The sequence below is a fragment of the Onychostruthus taczanowskii genome, unplaced genomic scaffold, assembly GCF_017590055.1.
Source record: "Onychostruthus taczanowskii isolate IOZ18803 unplaced genomic scaffold, ASM1759005v1 scaffold20, whole genome shotgun sequence".
Lineage (NCBI taxonomy): Eukaryota > Metazoa > Chordata > Aves > Passeriformes > Passeridae > Onychostruthus > Onychostruthus taczanowskii.
In genome coordinates this window covers 4,947,055-4,968,996 of record NW_024499240.1, presented here as the reverse complement: position 1 = coordinate 4,968,996, position 21,942 = coordinate 4,947,055, and the positions used below count along the sequence as shown (strand labels likewise).

Below are 21,942 nucleotides of genomic sequence, written 5' to 3'. Positions count from 1 at the left end.
GGATCCAGTGAAAGCCCATCAGTCAGTGGACAACAAGAGAGGCTGCACTGCAGCAAACCCCAGACCAACCAATCACCCAGTGCTACCATGACAGGGACTGGAATCAAAATATGAGGATCAGACCAAGAAGATGAGTACTTCACTGCCACAGGCACAGACACACAGTGCTTTTATCACTTGAAATGCAATCAAATATTTTAAAGATTATCTTCTTTATGTTATATACACTCAGATCACATTACAGAACTATGGAAAAATACTGTGTCGACCACAGCTAATACCACCACCTTCACATTGATGTTCATACTCTAACCTGGGATTTAACAGATACCAAAGCAAGCTTCCATCTAAGAAATCCAGAGAAGCACCTTCTAATTGCCCACAAATATGACAATGAAGACTTGCGGAGTAAAAAAAAATTCCAGCTTTTCCTAAGGACCATTATATCACAAAGAAATCCTCTCTAAATACTTTTAATCACTATACTGTTGTTAGCACTAGTGATTCTAGACTATTCCTTTCATGTTTTGTTCTCTTCTGTTGCTGTGATCAGCTGTGAACTGTATTAGCCAATTTAAAGACTCTTATTCCTTACAGTGAGAACCAGATGCAAGCCAGTCCATATCTTTGAAGCTTTTGTACTATCTTTGACAAGAAGGTGCTGTAATTTTTCAATGAAAATTACTTTCAGATAGCAAATTACAAAGCAGTGGTTAAAGACTGGTATTTCAAAGGTCTCTTAGACACTAACAAGCATATTTAGAATAACCTTTAAGCATCAAAACTGTACTTTAATCCAAAATTCCTAAATGCTTGGAAGAAAATCCTGTCATGCATCTACCTGTCTACAAGCTGTTGAAGAAGTCAGCCCTTGCTGGCTTGGGCATGACACTCTTCCCTCAGTAAAGCTGCTATCTATCTTATGCAAGCTAAATGAGCACCACTTCCTAAACAGTGAAGACAAGCAACAAGTATTCAATTACTTCATTACATTAGATTTTTATGTCAAAGACAGAATTTTTTTTTTGAAGGTTGGATTGAAGCAGAACTAGTAAAGTTCAGCTGAATGAAAGACATCTAAACACATAAATACAAACTCCCTGGACATAACACAGACATACAGACAGACAAGGTAACTGCAACAGAGTTGAATATTATGCTTAGTGCCTTGATAAGCTTAGTAACAGGCTGTTACTGACCAAACTATACTAAAATTGTTCATACTGCACTTACATCACAGGTATGGATTAAATTATGTCCCTCTCTTGACTCCTGCTGAAGGGATTACCGACTGCACACCATTTATTGAAGGCAAAGGGATTCAGATTTCTAAACAAACCTAATCCACTGTTTACATAATTCAAATACCGCAAAATCCAAGGTCAGAACAAATTACATTGAAAACTTTTTCATTTAATTCTCACTTACTGGCTTACTGTAAATCAAGCCAATTCATAAAACAATCGCAGTGTAAGAGTTTGGAATTCAGGCAATCCCCAAGTGTACAAACAGTGTAATTGTGTCCTCTGAACCATGGTATGGATCATAGTGTTTAACAGGTAATTTGGTTTTATGCCTGTTTAATCTCTACTTACTGACATATGTGAAAATGACAGTTTCATCATCTAAGACTAACATCACCCCAGAGCTGCTTGTAGACCCATTAGTACTGCTCTTAACCTTCTAGTACAAACAACCATGTGTGAATAACCATATCTTCAGGTGCTTCAGCAGGTAAAAACAAGGTCCTCCTCCAGCTCTTGTCTGTGTTCAGCAATAGCTGGACAGAAATCACAACACAAACTCTAAGCACAGCCAGCAGTAGATGAGAGGACAAAGCAAGCTGCCTGGACAGCATGGTCTCATTATGAGCAGCACAAGTCTGAGCTCACCAGGATGACCCAAGCCCTCACTTATTTTTGCTCTGCCTTGTACCAGCGCAGCAAAAGCAGCAAGTGCAGTTCAGCTCTAACAAGGTCTTCAAGGTCAGTGCTGACTGCAGATGTGGGCAGTGGCCACCTGATGCTGAGCTGGCATTACTTGGGAATCAGACAAGGCCATATCGTCAGATCTTTAATTGCAGCCGCAAAGACAGTAAGGATGTGGACGGAGGCACTTTGCATACAGCTGTGTTGTTGCTTGCCAGCTACTCATAGCAGCTGCAGCTGCTCTTGTTAGAGCTCCCTATCCCAAGGCAGTTAAAGTTAGCAAAGACCAAACAACTCAGCATATTTTAGTTACTCTGGTTCTCTGTGGAAATATATTAGAAATTTGTTACGCTCACACTTGTAGTCAAGAGAAGTGATCAAGGGTTTGGGCAGTCTGCTCCAGCAGCACAGCTGGAACTGTAAAAGGACATCTGTTCACAGAGTTTTTCAGTACCAAAAGGCTTTTTTTGCATGGGTCCAGACAAACTGAGCCCAAAGCAACTCAACCACCACTTCTTCCAGGTGCCTTTGGAACAGCTGACTGGAAAGAGTAAAGTATCTTTCCACCCTGGTCTGAGCACACCGGTTTAGGATTAACACAGGAAATAGATGCAGCCCCTTGTGAGACCATTGCATCACCTGTTAGTAAATCAGGGAACCACACAGCAAGTGGCATCTTCACTCCATGCAAAATTACAGAGTTATACATGTTAGCTAGCTATTTAATCTGATTAATACAACCTCCTTAACTGCCTTATAATATATTTTATTACATTGTGCAAAAGTTTGGCTATTTAGTTTTCCAGAGAACTGCTTGCCATGTTTATTAAGGAGATATTTAGACACACTTAAGGCAGCTTTGGAAATGCTTTTTTTCCCTAAGTCTTGTAGCATTTTAAAGGCTTTGACCTTTGTCGTGCTCTTGGGAGAGTTGCAACTTAGCTACTCTCAGGGGGTTTTACAGTCTAATACAAGGGCAGCTGGAAGAGGCCAGCTGATGCTTCAGTTCTATTAGTGAAAATCACATACAAAAAAGATACAGAATGTCAACACATATAAATCCCACACCTTCATTTCTAGACTCCTGCTCAGAAATATATCCAGTCCATGTTCATTTCCAGTGTCTCATGAATCCTTTCCTGTGAATTTACTGATATCTAATAAAGGACGACACCTCTTGTGTTTCTCTAGGTGAACAAGCTCAAAATATCATTGTGCAGATGAAATAAAAACACAGTCAGCATCTGTCATTGCTAACAAATTATCTTCTCAATATGCAATAAAGGGATAGTTAGAGAATTTCAGAAACATAAAATTATTACCAAGAATTATATAGCAGTGATGTTAAGTAATTATTGTAGTTTTGAACACAGAAAAGAAGACTGTGCAAATACAAAATAAAAATTTAGGACTTTGCCTACTGATTTGTCTGTTCCCATGAAGTTTTCTACAGAAAAATATATAAACAAGAATTTTGTGCTTTGGGAGCCCAAATAACAGGCAAAGGATACTGATTGTCCAGTTCAGAGAATTTTTGTTAAATCTATTAAACCGTCTTTAATACTAACAATGCGAGAGGGAAATCACATGGACATGGCAAAGCCAAAGAATCCTCAGTGAGATTTTTTTACCTGCAAATAAGCAGTTACCAAGTGCTTCAATGGGCACACTCCCAGCATATATGTGCTACCATCTCTTCCCATAGGCAATCACAGTTTTAAAACTATGGTTGGCATGGCACTTGAAGCTGTATGAGCTTGGGCTTCTTTTCTAGGATTCATTTAGATGATAACTTATCCAAAAAAAGCTGGTTTCTATAGGCCATTTACATGTTAAAACTGTCAGCACTTATGCCTTACAACACAGCCTCTATATTCAGGCTGTATTAGGAAACAGTATCTTGTTTCTTAAACCACAGAGAAAAGAGTTAAATTACATTCTCAGATTGATGTCACCAGCATTTCTGTAAATAACAGAATTAAATTCTCATAAGTACATCTACAATGACGTACAAAATTTGTACTTTGAAGCATTTTGATTGAGCAAATCTTTCAAAGCATCAAATCTGCATCCAAAATTATGTCCTACGCTGTTACAAATCCCAGAGACTAAAAGTGGAAATGTACAGGAAACTAATAAATTCTTATTGCTGTATAATCATTTTACCATTATTTTAAATCCACTGGTGTATATCACCAGATACTGTGATAGAAACATACACTTTAAATACATTGTATTGATTCTAAGGTTACAATCTTGAAGAACGAAAATGCACGTTACCAAGACAGCTCATTTGTGTTAAACTATCATAACGTACCACAGATAAGGAATATGGACATAAATTTATTGTATTCTGTTCTAGACTCACCACATCTTATGAAATTTACTTTAAAATAATTAATTTGCATCATGCAATACCACAGGATGTGTTAGTAGTAAAATGTATTGGATATTGACCATTTGAAAAGAAAACTGAGTTTTATACTCTAGTATAGTTCTTTATAGCAACCTTTGCACAGAACTTGGTATGTTATGGATAATTTGAAGGCTACGGGATTAAAAGTACTAGCTAGCAAATTCAGAATGTGCCTGTCAAAACACTGCAAAGGCTTGCTCAGCCCATGAAAATCAGGCTGGTCCCTCTAAAAATCACAGGGGCTTTGTCCTTGTGATGTGGCAGCAGACCCTCTGCCAAGTGCAGTAGGAGGGAATGAGATCAAGCTAACTGGCTCAATCCTCCCTCTGACCTCCGTCAGTACAATGACCACGTGGAGCCCACACAGCACTAACTAAGAAATTGCAGGATCATGGTGTTTTCCTCATGAGGAGGGTTTCAAATCTGCTGTCTGTGAGAGAAGAGGCTGCTAACAGACTGACAAAACTAAGCAGAGGCACTTTCTGCAGAAAATACTTACAGAATGGTTAGTAAGCTTGAAAAAATTCTATGTTACATTTACACTGCCATTTACAAAAAAAAATCCAAACAAACAAAAACAAACAAAGGTTATGGAAAAACAACTCATTTTTCAGACAGATTTCAAGTAGAAATATACCCACAGACTGTTGCATTTTGCAGCATACAACGTGAGATCGCATGAGCATTTAATAAAAAGGTATCTGATAAAGGCAGATCTGTCAAGAAGAAGCTTAGTTTGGATTTCACTACTGTTATTCACATAAAGCAAAAGCATTCAAAGCATGCATGAACTATGTATTTGTACTGGTATAAGAGTTTAGAAATGAGCAATGTCCGCAATATTTGCAATTTTTAATTCAGGCAGATGTGGAGTACTGAGCTGCCTCCAGCAGCAAAGCAACACCAGCAACTGAGTAGAAACAATGGATGAGTGAACTAAACAGCAGGACTGAAATACCTGAGCTCCCATTGAGCTCTTTATTTTCAGCAATCATTATTTCTCTTTCCAGTGGTGGGAAATTTTCCAAGTTACTCACAATCACTTTGAAGACAAACTGGCTTTGACTATGGAGAACAGTAACAAAATCCTCAACATTCCCAAAATACAAGAGAATAATAAAACTTGAAACTTTGACTCCTGGCATACTCCCCAGGTGAGAAGATATGGCTAACATGCAACACAGGGTTCATTCCAGACCCAGCAAATGGAAAAACAGCAAAGGAAATTATTTCTGAGATCAAAGTCACTGCAGGTTTCATGAGCACCTTGTTGGAAAGGCATTTTGGTATAAAAGTGATGGCCAAAACTAATCCACCCTCAAGGAGCCATGGTCATATGTTATATAACTAGAGCAGTGATTTTTCTGAGCTCTGCAGAGTATTTGTAAGCAATCTCAATAAGACCACCTAGAACAAATCAAATCTCATTGTACAGGCTTTTGCTGAACAATTAGCATAGACTGCAACAGAGACAGCAACAGTACTTATGCATCCTGATCCACTCCTCTAAAGCAGCTATGATCTTTACAATGAAGTATTTTTCTATCTTAATCATGAAAACTGCAATTTAACCACAGGGGGAAAAAACACCATGTTCTTGATGAACACTCACTCAAAGCCTGTCTTAGAATGGATAAATCAAACCTACTATAGCTAATGACAGGGACAACACTTGATGGGAATCCCTCTTATTGGAATCCTACTGAATGTTATAGTTCCAGAAAATGTAACTCAACCAGGCAGCTTGAGCTCACCCTTATGAAAAAAAACCACTTCACAAGATGTGTTACCTGTTGAATGCTAACAGCATACCACAAGGTGTTGTTTTCCACGTGGGCTGCTAGAGCTCTGCACAAGGCTCTCCCCAGCTGTCACTCAAAACTGAGCTGCCCCTGCAGAAAAGGTATGAGTAGTTCCCTACCTGGAGTCCACCTAACTTACAAAAGCTTTCAAAACAGAAATTATAGCTGTGACCAGCAGCCATAAAAAGAAAGCAAAGTAGCTGCCAACTACAGATGTTGGCACTCTGCTGAAGTGAATGAGAGTCCTCCACAAACGAGAGGCATTTTTCTGTGACTTTCACCTACCCCAAAGCACAACCTCACAAATCTGAGGTTTTCAGGAAAATGAGCACCATTATCTGAATGATACACATCACAGTTTTATGTGAAACTGTCCAAAACATCCAGCATGAATCATGGTGAATTCTAACTGCTTTTCAGAAAAGTCACTCTTCTTTGTCAATGACTGAAAATTGTATTTTACTTAGAAACTTGGTTCAAATGCTACTTCTATTGGGTAGCCATGGTCAAAAAAAAAAAAAAAAAAAAAAAGAGAAAAAAAAACAGACAAAACTCATCAAATTTTAAGCTTTCATTTTTATGAAACATGGACCCAGTGTTTATTTTTTCTTGGGATTCTTCATGCTGCCTTTATGGTAGCTCAATCTTTTTGCCATTAGAACTAAAAAATTTCAAGCAAAACAATGGGTAAGATAAAAAACTTGGAGAAAACCCAGCAATATTTTTAAAATGCTTTTAGTGTCATACATCAACATTTATTACTATTGCTCTACTACATACTTCTGACATGTAACTTCAGCTTTTCCCTTACTTTTCTGTGATGAATTTCTTGTACACAGAACTCCCTATCTTATCTAGGTGTTTTTATAGCTCTCAGCTTACACAGATGGCAATAACAACTATTTCATTTCTGATCCTTGTTATATAGGAATACAAATGGGCAGCCTCAAAATACAATTAAAAAAAGTTAATAACTTGAATACCAGTATCTCTGAACTCTGTAGAAAGTGGAAATCCAGAAGAACTTATCTAGAAGACTGAGACTACAGACTGACCTACAAAGGCAGTTGCTTTTTAGTCCGGCAGACCTACGAAGAGCAGAGAATTCACAGGGGTCTTGTACCACTACAGGATACCAAACTAAGTCAAAAGCCTCTTTTCTCATTGCTCTTCTCCATTGAAACAACAATATCTCTAGTCAGTTCCTTCCCCAAATTATAGAAGAACATCCAGAGGTACTGTAACCACTACCCATGTCTGTACTTACTAATACGAGAGGAACATCACACATACTTAATGGGGAACGGATAGCATTTAAAAGGCCAGTTACAAAATGAAGATCATCTATTCTGCGGTTACAAAACCACTGACCGGCACTACTTCCTCCATCGCATTGCACTGTGCCTGCTGAAGACCTGCAGTAAATGAAGTAAAGAGGAAGTAGGAACTGTATATCTATGGGACCACAGGAACTTTCAGGACCAGGGTCACATGCAGAGTCCAACAGAACCTCTCTCCTGGGCTGTACCTGAAGAGCCGAAAAGAAGGCATCATGCTGCAGCTAATGACAATTCCAATCTGAATCCGAGTGCAGCAGAGAGAATTTGCATCTCTTCCTATTCCAGCAATGCCCATAGTCTTTGCATAACTACTAACTTGGAGCATAAATCCATGCTTGGATTTATGCTCCAAGCATGGCAAGGATTAGATTAGCAAAGTTCAGTACAAGGAACTGAGCTCACAAGCTGGATCCAGGGCCCAGGAGCTCCATGGTATTTTGGTGGCATAAAGTACATTCAAATCTGCAACAGGTCCTTTAGTGTGGAAGAATAACAGCATCACACATACCACAGCTTCCCATTTTCCAGTGCCAGACATACCCAAACCCTTGCCTAAGAAACTGACTCTTATCAACCAAGCAAAATCATCCTCTAGTAAGGCTTTGCTGCCTGAGACACAACTCTCTAGAAGATATAGCAAGAACTCTTTTCCATCCTGTCACAGCTATACAGCTATGCAACATTTTCCTTCCCTTTCTACACATGCAGCTACTGTGCTGTGCACTTTACTTGCAACACCACTGGCCTCCTGAAGATGTTTACTTCTAGGAGACAATTCCCTTATTCCAGGAAAAGTCCTTCCTTCTGGCTGGGAAGAGAGGGAGAAAAAAAAACAAAAAACAAACAACCCAGTAGTGGCAGGAAAAAAAGGACCTAGAGAAACATTCCTCTTTCTCTTCAAGAAGAGTTAGCCATGTCTCACGATTGGCACAGAGCGTTACTATAAAGAGGGTTTGGCCGATTCCATATATGCAGAACGCTGTCATAATCCTCCTGCCTTTTTTCCTTCTTGAGTTTGAATTGTTGCACTTTGAAGAGTTTTTAGATCTCTCCTCAAGGTCAATTTTATCAATTATCTCTGTCTTTACCGAATCTGGATATAATTACTGTAGTTAGCTCTGAGGGGAGAATTTTGAGGTCACTATTGTGCAGAGCAAGTGTGATGGTCTTGCATATTACTGCAAACCTTGCAAATATTATTTTTAAATATTTAAACCATTAATTAGTCCATATTGTATCCTCAGGGACAGCACCAGAGATCTTAAGCCTTTTGAAGTGTCCTGCATCTTTTCATGTGTCCTCACTGTTTAGTTTAGACTAGCATACCTTTATTATTGTGTATGTACAAAAAGAAACCACAAGGTGTAACAGTCTTTTGAAAATATTGCTTTTTTGTTCAAAGTCTCTACTGAATTCAGAATTTTGATGGATTGAAGTAAATGGTGGCGCTAGAATAATGCTAAAGTTTTAGAATTCAGATTGCAATTCTTCCAAATGTATATTTTAACATACACAGTTACTTTAAAATGCGAGGAAGCAAAATTCCTCATAAAAGCTGTGTACACGGAGGGGTTTTCACAACAATGAACAGCCTAATCAGGGTGAAGAATCCTCAACTGAAAGCTCACAAAGAAATCCCTCTATCCTTTCTCCATTTTTTCAATTCTACTTTTCTCGATAGGGGTGTCTCACCAGAGAACCTGAAGAGTGAAAGATTTAAGTATAGGACTGAAATCCATCAAACCCAGGCTTGTGGTCCAAACCCAAGCAGCTGTCAAACCCAGAGATAGGAATGTATGCTCACTTCTGCCTAATAAAATTTGAATCAAACACTTTGCATCTGATTCTCCATGTGAGCTTTTATGCAAACTTCTAAAGTGCAAGGAATCCTGGGGTGGAAGAGCTATTCTGAGAGCTTTCACATAGTTCATGTAATTAGGGAAACCACTTCCTTTGATTGTAAGTGTTCAAAACAGCTGAATTTCTCCTTTCAAAGGACTCTGTGATTTGGGTCATCTCTTTTACTTGCTCTTTTATGTTTCTCAAGATGAGAGGTGAGACTGTAAAGCACATTATTTAGAAAAAAAAAAAGATTCCACTTTTTGTTTTATGGATTGAACTCTGACTATTCAAACGCTTGTCATTTGGAAATCTATCTTTCTTTCCCTCCCCCTGTTTCCTTCCTTTTCTGATAAGCTCTTCAGTGGCTCAAGCGAGTATAGCCCAAAATGCCAATTTAAACCTAAGGGAAAGCTGAAATATGGTACATAAAGGAAAAGGGACTCTCATTTTCCTTTGTTCGACTGTGGTTGAATATGTAATTATAAAGGAGCTCTAGCTGCAGGATCTCAGTCCCCATGTCACATTTACTTTTTAAATGGTTCTAAACATTGACCAAGCAAAAAGGCAGAAATACAGATTTTTAGAAGACAAACAAAGCAGCTGCCCTGGTCTTTGAAGTGGGTTTGCAGGTTCTCCATTTCTCAAAAAGGGAGCTCAGGTCACAGTTTCAAGGCAATGACCATGTCAGCAGAGCTAACAGCTGATGCCAATGTTGCTACAGAATCAAGTGTCACTCGCCCTGAATTTCTTGAGTCAGGCACCCTGTTAGTGCTGTTACTTCACATTCATCTCACTAACAGCTGAAACAGGCAGTGAATATCCTGCTTCTCAGAGTACAGCACAGTATCATACCAGTGAAAAGGCAGGAGATTTCTTACTGCAGGTTTCAAATTTAAGTGAAAACAGAATGCTTGTTGATCCTAGGAGGACTGAACTTTATTCCCAGTCAGTGAAAAATTGCAGGACTACTTTCAGAATTATAGCACTTAAAGGGAATCGGTCTGCAATGGGAACACAGTAAACCACTCAGAACACAGTGCCAGAAATCACGTTACTGCCAACTTCTGCACTTCTGCACAGGGCAGATGAGACACTGGCTTAGAGAGATGGCTTTACAATAAAGACTTTGGTACAAATACAAAAACAACCGAGAACCCAAAAGTTCAGAGCAGAACTCCAAAATGTGTGGTCCTTTGGAGTGGGGTCTGGATCTTGCATTTGCCTTTAGTGCTCTCACAAACCCTTACAGGGGTATTAGCAAGGCAACATCCAAAAGAAGAGGAATTCAACAGCTCCAAATTGTATATCTGTTGCTCCATACTTCGATCACACACAAGCACCCTCAGCATACAGAGACATATCACAGAGAAGTCAAAAAGCCTTTTCCTTGGTTTCGGAGATTAAACGTACACAGTTCACAAAAATGGAAACCCACCAATCACTACTTATAAGCCTTCATGTTTCAAAGGTTTGCCTCAAATGCATCTAACATTAGTACAATTAAAGTTGCTAAGAGATTAGACAATAAGTGATTTCTACACCTTTCCCCCCTCTAATTTCACACAGGTATGCATGACACTTTCTCAGCTGTACAATTCTTCCAAGAGTGAAAGATAACCTCTCAGTAAATATCACTCATTTGCTCAAGGGTGCAACAACTACTTGATTTTAACAAGTTTCCAGAGCAACCTACTCATCTCTCCTATTCTACATCTGCCAGATAATAATTTGCAGAGTGCCTCAGCTTCCACTGAAAGGCTGCCACCCGCCCAGCCTGCATGCCTGTCTTTTGGTTTTCCCACCTTCCAAGAGCAACTTGGTACAAGCAACTGCTTCTCATCTTCTGGTGTCTACCAAGAGCTTCCTCACTTCTCCTACAAAAAGCTCAAGGCATTTTACAAGCTATGCTTATTTCTGATGTGGCTACTGGTAAATCAGGTGCCCAACACACAAAACCTACAGCTATTTGATCAGTCATGTATATCATAATGCAATTTTTTTTCTCCCTTTCCTCCACCATTTAGCCACAAGGAACCTCCGTTTTCAGGAGTTCTGGAGTAAAAAAAATAAGCAACCAGAGGCAGAAGACAAGTGGGAAGGTGTGTGGCATTGTTCCCCTTCAATGACACCCAAGGGCCAGGCCCTATTTTGCCAAGGAGGTACAACCATGGGGGCCCATCTGGTGTGCAAGACATGCAGTTTCCCTGTGGAGCCGACTTTCTTAAATAGAAATTATGCAGAATGCAGATTCTCTAAATATTAGTCTAATAAACAAACATGTATTTGCAACTAGGATTCTTCCCCAGTGGCTGAATTGCCACAGATGAAACATTTAAAAAGAGAAACAGGGCAATTTGGAAGCAGTTGGATCAGAAGCACAGCTCTGTATTTTCCCTGCTTGGTTTGTCTCCCTGATGTGTGAGTACAATTAACTGAGTATAAGAGAAAGAGTTAATGTTGAAGCTGTTCTCTGGGCTCCTCTGCAGCCTCCAGCTAACATAAACACATCTGAATGTTTCCCTGTGACTGTTTATATTGTTCTCTTAATAAGGAAACTTTCTCTATAAGCACCTTAGTAATTGGAAATAGGTAAATATAAAATAACTTTTACAGTCTTATTTGTGTCATTACAATTAAAAAGACTGATTTTGATGCTTGCATCCAAGTTAAGATATCTTTTCTCTTTTATTCAACTCTGTTTTCAGTGAAATCTTGTGCTCCAGACCCTTACACAACTCACATGCAGCCAGTTTAAAATTAAGGACTAAAAACAAAAAAAGAAGGAAGTAAAGTAGGGCCTATCTACTTCTATAGAGCATTTTCTTGCCCTCTTAAAAGCACAAAACATGTTGTTCAAAATTCCATTACCATCATGAGTGTGGCAGGTAGTTTGGGCACCCAGCCAGAGAGTGCAGCCCCAATGCTCAGCTTTGAATACTCCTGTGGAAAATGGCCTCCAGGAGATAAATGGTCCCAGACTCAGATCACATCAACTCCAGCACAGGTCTCTGACTTCATCTGAACCATCACACAGGCGTGCAACAACCTAGAAACTGCCAGATTCAAACAATACTTCCACTCAAGAGCTACTCTGGCACCATCAGAAACAATCTGTCACTCTGTATGCTGCAGTCAGCGCAAGTTATTTAATCAGCATCTCCAGGAATTGCAACACCAACAAGTTTCCTTGTGGGTCACAGACATGTAAATTGTCAGCTGTCCCTCAAAGCACATAAGACTCAAACAAGCAGTCGCTTATCATCTCTCAAGTTACCACTCACCTGTCATTGTGATTTTCTACTTGTAGCACTGTTTTAAGAAAACCATAAATAAATGTTTACGTAAGTCTAACTCGAAGCAATACTCAATTGCTTGAGCCTGCAACAGCCTGCAACAGCACTTTGAGAAAAGAGGATTTCTTCTGTAACCGTGAGATTTCCACAGCAAAGCTTCAGGATAGCTTAAATATCCAAAAATACCATTTTGCATTTAATCACTTCAACAGAAGCTCAGGGTCAGAAAATGTCGTGGGAGGGGATACAAAAGAGCTGCCATTTGATGTCAAGGGTTGCTGGCGTAAAAAAAGAAGCAACACAACCTCTCCTCCAAATTATAAGTAACAACTGAGTGCATGCAAAAAGAAGACTGAAACAGAAGACATATCTAGAAAAAAATTAAAAATTAAATTTAAAAAAACAGGCAAAAAACCCCCACAGAAAAAGCCCAAAATAAAGAAACAAACAAAATAACTCACCCTAGGAAAAATGCCCTTAATTGCAACTAAATATCTACTGGAAACGTGAACAGTCCACTGTCAAACAAAAACTTGCAATTGACAGAATAATTTTTAAGACAATATGCAATTGAATTAAACTAATTACAAAAGTAAAGAATATTTCATAATATCTAAACAGGCTGCATGTTGTGGACAGCAAAGAGGATAAGAAAGAGTTTTCTCTAAACAATCAGACATTTTCTCCCTATTCTAAACGACATTTATTCATCATTTATAGGAAACCAGCACAAAAAATTGTTCACTTGCAGATGTTGCACCTTCTGAAAAAAAAGAACAAAAAAACCCAAAAAACCACTGAAATTGAAGAATAATTGGAGACAACTGAGATAAAAGGGTCCAAGAGATATCCTAGAGATATTCCTAACCCAGGGATTAGGCACACAGTAATTTCCTGTGACTCAACCAAGCTAAGGAAGCTGCACCTCCATTCCTAATGAGCAGCACATGCAAGGTAATTTCACTTCTCACTTACGAAGTTTAAGGCAGTTCAAAAGACAAGCAAAAGGAAGCAACAGACATACCTGGTGCATCTTAGCTTAATAATTTATCTGTAAATCAAATTTGTTTATGTATCAATGGCTCAACACTGGCCACATCAAGAGGACATGTGCACTTGTCCCTTTACAATTTTAGCACAAAATCTAGCGGTCTACACCACTGACAGTTACTATGTCTCAACTGATTCAAAATAACTTTTAAAGCCACATACTGCCAGTTTGGGCCCTGATACACCAGTTTCACTGAAGCTGATGTCCATATCACATTAACCCCAAAGTTGGCTTGCTTTAAAAAAACATGTATATAAAAGCCAGTGTAAGAATCGCAAATTAAGTTGGTCAAAAAAACCAGTAAACCACACAACTTGTACTACAAATACTCACTATTTATATGAGGCAACTCTGAAGTTGTTACTCATTTAATGAAAAACTTGGCATAAAAATGTTTAAATGCATGAGTAAAAGATCCACTACAATCAAATGTAGCAAAATATAGACAAATTCTTTTCTATGTCTTATTCCTGTGTTCCCAAGATTGTTTTAGGAGGGAGAGAAACAAGAATTAAGTTCCTTAAAACAGACAAAATGAAACTAAAGCCTGCTCTAGGCAAGTATAATTGTATTCTGGCATCTTTCATTGTACTGGTGTTTCCCAAATATGGGATTTGGTCAATATTTTGGTTGCAACACATATGCCATGACACAACACAGTCTTATCCAAAGCATCCACTAACAAAATCTCATGCAGTGACTTTCTTGATTCCTGGAAATATAAAATTAGTTTAGGAAATAAAGTCCTCCAGAAAATTACCACTTGAATGAAAGCCAAGAATAGGGCAAACAAAGAAATCAGTCAGATTCATTGCAGAAGTCTGTCCTATCCAAAATGATTTATTCTGCAAGATACAGTATACACAACAGCTGGAGCACCTGAAGCAATTTTGACAACTTCCAATCTACAGAGGGTTCTAAGTATTCTCTTCATACCTTTTGAGAATACCCTAGTCAGCACCAAGAGGAGTGCTCTAAGCCAATTCCTTTACCAAAATACATAAAAAAACCCAAACTGAAAACTTTGCAAAATAACCACTCCGTAAAACAGAAACTAAGACATTTTAAGACACTCCTCTGGTATAATAAATACAGTTTTATCTCCTTTTAGCAGCTAACAACACATAGGAGTAAACCTGAAAAGAGGTTGTAGCCAGGTGAAGGTCAGTCTCTTCTCCCAGCAATTAGTAACAGGACAAGAGGACAGAGACTTAAACTGCAGCAGGGAAGGTTTAAACTGGACATCAGGAAGAAGTTTTTCACAGAAAGGGTGACTATGTATTGTAATGGGCTGCCCGTGGAGGTGGTGGAGTCACCACCCTTGGAGGTATTTCAGGAAAGACCAGGTGTGGCAGTCAATGCCACGGTCTAGTTGACAAGGTGATGTTAGGTCACAGATTGGACTCAATGATTTAAATAATCCAATCTAGTTGATTCTGTGACTCTGTTTTTCTTTCAATGAATATGGGGTGGATGGGTTCCCATGAGATCACTTACTGTGAACTTTGTAATTTCTCAGTATAGGTGCAGATATCCCTGGAAAGTTCATATATTCGATTCCTACACCCCGCATAACTTCATACAGCACACACTCTAAGTCCTCTCTCAGTGTTCATCACTCTCAATACTTGCTGAGTCAGACCTGAGAGAGGTAAGGGAGTAGAAGCTCTTAGAAAGAGCTAATAAATATTAATAGAGTATCAAAATTGCCCTTCATTACAGCCAGGACCCAGTGTGAGACGGAGTCATTCTAGGCTGGCACCAGAGCACCCATACCAGCTACAAACTACGAAGAAAAAGAATGTCTACTATTTTTAGTCCTGTCAGGGCTAAAGTATCAATTTCAGTTTGTTTTGTTTTTACTCTGTTGTTTTTCTCTTGTTGCAAATCATTGCCAGTCCTTATTCTCATGACCCACATAAAAATCATCACATGCTCTCTTTTAGCACTACAAACGTGAATGAGGTAAGCCCAGTGACATGCATGTGATTATACTTAACTCATCCCCTTCAGAAGGTACAAGCCCAATCTATGCCTTCTGGGCAGTCCTTTCCAGAAGTGGATCATAATAATCAAAAAAGTGAACAAGCTGCATTATATGCCATATGAAAATTTTTATGAAGCATTAAAATATCCCCTAAAGCTTACAACACACGTATTACATACAAGAAACACTGACATAAAATTAACTTCCATGGTAGTCAGACTCCAGGCAATACAGCATCAAAACCAGAGAAAGCATGTCTTTATTTTTGAGTCTCAGAAAACTCAAATGCACTACAGACATGACTGAACAAAGCGTGCATAGTTAATGCTGCTCAATTTAACTTCTTCTATCCACAAGTTAGTTCTGTTAGTTCACCAGAAATATTTTAAGTATTTCCCAGTAAGATTTTATTTTAGTGGGGTTTTTTCCACCACTCTCCTGCAGTTTGCACAGACCACTGCCAGCATTTTGAAGGAGTCCAGGAACATATGTACTGCATGAAATCAAGTAATCTTATCCAAGTAAAGTGGTTGTAGTAGCTGAAGCATTACTGCTGCTCATCAATAGCATGGAGACAGCATGGACCATGGAGTACTTTCAAAGACCTGTGGTATTAAAATTAAATTAAAATTTCAGGTGAAATTCCAGCAGTAATAAACCTCCTGGTGAAGAACCACACTCCACACACCAGCTGCCAACAAATTGTGCCAACAATTTGTGCCAACAGAAGCACAGCCCTCAAAAGCAATGACAAATAACAGGTAAACTTCAGAGACGGGCAATCAAAGGAGGTGAGTGCTCTTCAATGAAAAGCAATCATGGCAAGGCATAAAACAACATTTGTAACACTTCAGCAGTTATCTGCTCGGGATAATGGAGTCAAAAGGACTGCTAACAATTTGCACAATAAGGCCCCTGGCCCCGGTCTCTCCCATTCATTTCAGTGGGAGCCAAATTGCAGGTTTATCTAATAATTCATATAAATCCCTGGCAAAAATGCCAAATAACTTCCAGAGTAGTAGATGGACAATTTTCTTCAATGAGAGGACACAATTATCACTCAGGGCAAAAGGACAGATCCTGCTAGAGGAGGCATTTTTACTCTGCCACATGCATCATAAACATCATGCTGACAGCTTAATTTTCTATAAAACAATTCACTAGGAACTCTTGTCTGCAACTTTAAACCTAAAACCAGTGGTTGTACTAGATAGTAAAACGGCAACTTAATTTTTTTTTTTCTGCTATTTAATCACTCAGGCTGCATTCCTATGATTTACTTAATCAGCACAATTATTGTCCAATTTCACATCTGATATTCTAACCAAGACGCTGTAGCATATATGTATTTTTTTTCCTAGCAGACCTGTTCAGGTGTATTTTTTTCAGATATACACACATCTCTTCCCATAAAGTTGTGTTTTACTGCCTGTCTAAAACAGTTTATGCCTTGCAGAGGTATTTCTCAGATTTCCAAGAGGTTCAAAGCAGTCTGTCTAAGCAACACTCTTCCAAGTATTTTTAAGTTTTTCTAAGCACATATTCTAGTATGCTGTGCTGGAACAAAAATTGGTTTGTTTCACATGTTAGAACTTGTTAGCCCTTTGGCTAATATAAAACCTTCACGATCTTTGCTGGTTGTGATTGGCTTGTTTAATAAAATGACACAGATACAACATATTTGCAGAATGATACCATAGCTCTATTGATTTGGCTTGCTTCCTCGGACTTGGCTAGCATGAAATGCCTCTGAGCAAGTTTTTCACAACTCTCCTATGTTTTCCCTCTAATCAGTTGTTATGGATTATTGGCAGCAGTTAACAGAAATACAAGACATGCTGTCATGGAGATAAAAGGACACTTCCTTCCAAATAAACCAGAAAGAGTAAAATCTCAGATTATGCCAAGCTGGAAGGGACCCACAAACACCACCAAATCCAACTCTCAGCCCCACTCAAGACCATCCCCAAGAGTGCCTGAGAGCATTGTCCAAATGCACAGAATAATTAGTTTTCTGGACTAAATGCATCTAAGTACCTACTAAACACAGATACAGAAGAGTTACAGCAAGTTATTTTCATACTGATATCATAAGAGTCATTAATTCATCACGACTTCAGTGCAGTTCAGTCACAGACATTCATTATTGTCATCACTACAGATGAAGATGCTGCATATGTAAACATGTGAGAGCCATTAGGGTCAGAAGACCTTTTGGTCACCAAGTTGGCCTCTGGTACAGCACAGGCCACTATACTTCAGCAAAATGCTCCTGTGTTGAGCTCAACAACGTGACAAAAACAATTGTCTAAAAGACATCTCAGTGAGAAGACAGATGAAAAGGACCCTCCATCTTCACTCCTTTCATTTGTAGTCTGTGCCAAGTGTTACTCATCCTCACTCCTGATAATTTGTGCTTTTGTTTCCATTCTAATTTTTCTGTCTACAGATTCCAAGCACTAGTTCTTGCAATGACTTTATGCACTAGATTAAACTATCCCATCATTTTCTCCATATGAAAATGCAATTTTTGTATATAAGCTCTTACTTTTTAATTCTCGAAGGTTGTTGGCAGAAAGTTCAGCCAAAGCTTGTCAGACTTATTTAAGGCATCACCACTTGCCTCTCCACTGCCTTTCCAGAAAACTTTCAAGAGAAAGTGCCCATACCAAGCTGTTCCCATAACCTGTCTGTTTAGTTTAAGTTGCAAATTATAACCAGTCCAAAGAAAAATAAACAAATTTGTGATGGCAGGCACTTGCTCTCCTTCTGTCAACTCATCCTGATGGGTGATATTCATCACCCCCTCTTGACACCCCCACTCTCACTAACTTTCCACTTGGTGTTTTGCAGATTCCCTTGGGCTGCTCTTACAGTTCATTTACACTCTTTTAAACAGAACAGACCCAAATATGCCTAACAACAATTTTCCCAGTGCTACATACCAAGATAAAGCACACCTGGTTGTTACAAATTACTTTATCCTGATTTGCATATGCCAAACAATTAACTGAATTTGCCTAACTGCACCATGATATGAGCTCTTACTGAGCTGCAAGTCTTCATTAATCCCTAAATAAATCCTTACATTAAAATAAGCTCTTTCTGGCATATGGTTTCCTTTTCCTACTATACAACCTGCATTCCTTGCTACTCCAAGCTGAACTTTGTGTTGCACTGTCTTAAAAAAAATGTATTTTTGTTGAATGGTCCAACTGTGTCAAGTAATACACAGGATTTTCCTTCCCCCATCCTTTCCCATTTCATTAAGTTTTATGCCATCACAAGACATAGTAATATTGTTTTTAAATTTACTTTCAAAAAATGTTTTAAGTACATAACATCAGGTCTAGCACACATACAGGCTATTTTTAAGGAGCACATTACTGATACTGCATAGCACAAATTTTACTTTTCATATATATTTTGATATTAACAAATAGTAGAAAGAAAGAGAACAGCACAAACTGACATTGGACAGAATGTATAAATCTTCCATTGTCCTACAAAAATCTTGAGATCTTTCTACACTATTTTAGACAGCAACATGCTTAATCATGATCAAACATGCTTATTACATCACTAAGCATAACACAATCATGGCAGCTCAGCAGCGGATGAACTTTGGTGTCTGATTATTTACTAAGTCTATTATGCCTTGCACTGCTGTGCTGTCTTCCAGCTTGTAACTGTTTCCTACAACAGTCCGAGGAGATTGTATACAAGTTACATATAGTCATGATGGAACAACAGTCCAGTGACTGTGCTGTCCATCACTACACTGGGCTGTGCTCAGTGCTGCATTGGTGGTGCTGACCAGCAGGCAGACTAGAACACTGTGAGGACCATGTACACCACATCTTTGTTGAAAATGTACAAAGCTGAGCTGTCAAATGGACTTTTAGGCAAATTTAAAAAGCTTTAAAAAAAAACCAAACAACAAACCAACCTTAGCTGGTAAAGGTGCACTTAGCTAATTCTGCCTTTTCCCCCAGTTTTGCCAAGGACTCATCCACCTTTCCAGGTCACAAGACGCCCCAAGGGAAGGTGACTGGCAGAACAGTTAGGGTTAAAACTACCTCATTGCAAAACCAAGCTATGACTATGTGGCTATGACTAACTAGAAGCTAGTGGAGCCCTAGATCAAAATCTTCATCAGGCAGGGAAGAGACAACTCTAAGCCTGTAGTGAATATAGAGATGTGGACCACAGAGCGGACGTCAAGAGGACAAAATGGAATCAGGTAATGACAGGGACACTACCTCTTCCTATCTAGTAACATGCTGGTGGTATCAACAGGAAATTAGTAGCTCGACAGGCGCAGCAAGCTCTCCTCAGGGCCAGGTAGAGGAGAATTGCAAAACAAAAAAAGTAGGCAACAACAGTGAAAGGTTAAACAACAGTGCTTTGAAACAGAGCCCCTTGGCTTGGACTGCTCGTTATGTCCTTACTGTAACATCATCGCTTACGGAGTTTTGTAATTAAACAAACAAAAATCCCCAGGTAGTTTGCCTACATCACCTAGAGGACAGAAAACACTAGAAAAGAATTTCTGTTGTTACCACAGCAGACAAAGTGAATGAAAAGTAAACTTTTACCTCTTTTTCTATTTTGAGCAGCTTCTTTACTGCCACCTCCTTGTCCTGAGAAATCCATCGGGCTCGGTAGACACTCCCAAAACTCCCTCCACCGCAGTTCTCAAAAAACTGCAAGTCATCAAATTTAATTTGCACAAATGAAGCACTGGTAGACGACATCTCATAATGACAAAATATACCACAGCAAAACCTGTGAAGAGAAAAGTTTTCATTAATGCACATGCTCCAAGGATTTATGGACTTTCTTAGCCATGCTCAGTCACCCCAAAATCAGAATCGTAAGCACACTACAGTAAAATCCACAGGCGGAAAAGAGACTCAGAATGTGCATTCCAACAGGGAGTGCTAAAGTTTGCATAACTTGCACAATCTATTAGGAGGAGCCGGGGGACAGAAAACAACTAACAGTATTCCTCAGAGCAATCCCGACGTTTCCCGAACACCTCGGAAGCAGCTCAGCACAAGGCGGGCACGTGGCTGCCTGCTCCGCGGACAGACAGGAAGCCCGCTCCCGGCTCCGGGTGGCCCGCGCGCTCGGGCACGCCGGGCACGCGCGGAGGCAGCGGCCGGCCCGGCCGGGCGGCAGCGGCGCCCAGCGACACCCCGGCACGCACCGCGGCCCCACCGCGCTCCGGGCGAGGTCGGAGCGCTTCATGCAAGGATGTGGAAAAACCTGGCCGTGGTAAATCTCTCTTCCTGAGTGACTCAGTTCTGTTTGCACGTTGTAACAAAGCGCAAGTACAGGGTAATTCATCTGGGTTACATTATGTGAAATTCTGCAGCCCGTGCCAAGACTGGTGTCGGCAGTTTCAAGAGATGATCCCAAATCTGCTGACAGGGGAACAGAATGTCCTTCCCCGAGATTTCACGGTGATAAAGCTTATGGCTGTAGCGAATTTCAAGAAACATTATCACCTAAATGCATGAACAATGACTAATTTTAAGTTTCTTTTTTTAAGAAATAAGATCAGAAAGCTCAGGTCTTTAGTGGGACTGTAGGACACGGCTTACTCCAGAACCATCAGCAAGTCTGCTGCGGGTTCAGTTCAGATGCACCAGCCTAGACAAAGTAGTTTTAATTACCAGCAAAAGTTACAATTAATGTAATTGCAATTAATTACGGTAAGTTTATCAGCATAAAATGAGAGATTAGTTTTAATGAAACAAGCAAAGAAAAAAACAGAGATTTTGGGCTGACGGTGAAAACTACACATCCAATTCCACTGGTAAATTACAGTACCAAAATATACTATGTCTTCTGGGAACTTCTATTCCATAGGGCTTTTTGACATAAAATGTTATGTGTTGTCCAGAGCTACAAAACACACGTGTGTTAACTCTTCGTACTGCTGGCTGCCAGAATCTCTTTATGCCCATCCCTTCTGTAACAAACACAAAGGCATTATTTGCCCCCATCTCTCCTGATTGTGTAGATACTCGGATTAAAATTTTGAGATATCATTTGATCAGGAATTTCTGGCACTATTTGATTGCAGCTATTCTCCAAATGAGAGATGATGATATCAACACTTTTCTACACACAACGTAACAGAGCCTCCTGTGAAACTGCCTGCTTCATTTTATACCTCTTGACCACCCATAAAGATAAATGCTGACCAGACCATGACAACTTTACTATGTGTACTGAAGGCTTTTTAGCAAGGAGCAGACTTCAAGCCTTTCAC

At 39.4% G+C, this 21,942-nt stretch overlaps 1 protein-coding gene across 3 annotated transcripts in view; it reads right to left on the bottom strand.

The window, feature by feature from the left end:
- Positions 1-21,942, bottom strand: part of MAP3K20 (mitogen-activated protein kinase kinase kinase 20) — an 89,243-nt gene that overhangs the window by 62,006 nt on the left and 5,295 nt on the right. For 2 of the 3 annotated variants that reach the window (XM_041403782.1, XM_041403783.1), the window contains exon 2: positions 20,258-20,447. In XM_041403782.1, the coding sequence (XP_041259716.1) occupies positions 20,258-20,416 (159 nt within the window). In that variant the 5' untranslated portion in view covers positions 20,417-20,447. Of the gene's footprint in view, positions 1-20,257; positions 20,448-21,942 lie in introns of those variants that run through there. The other variant, XM_041403785.1, reaches the window with a different exon arrangement.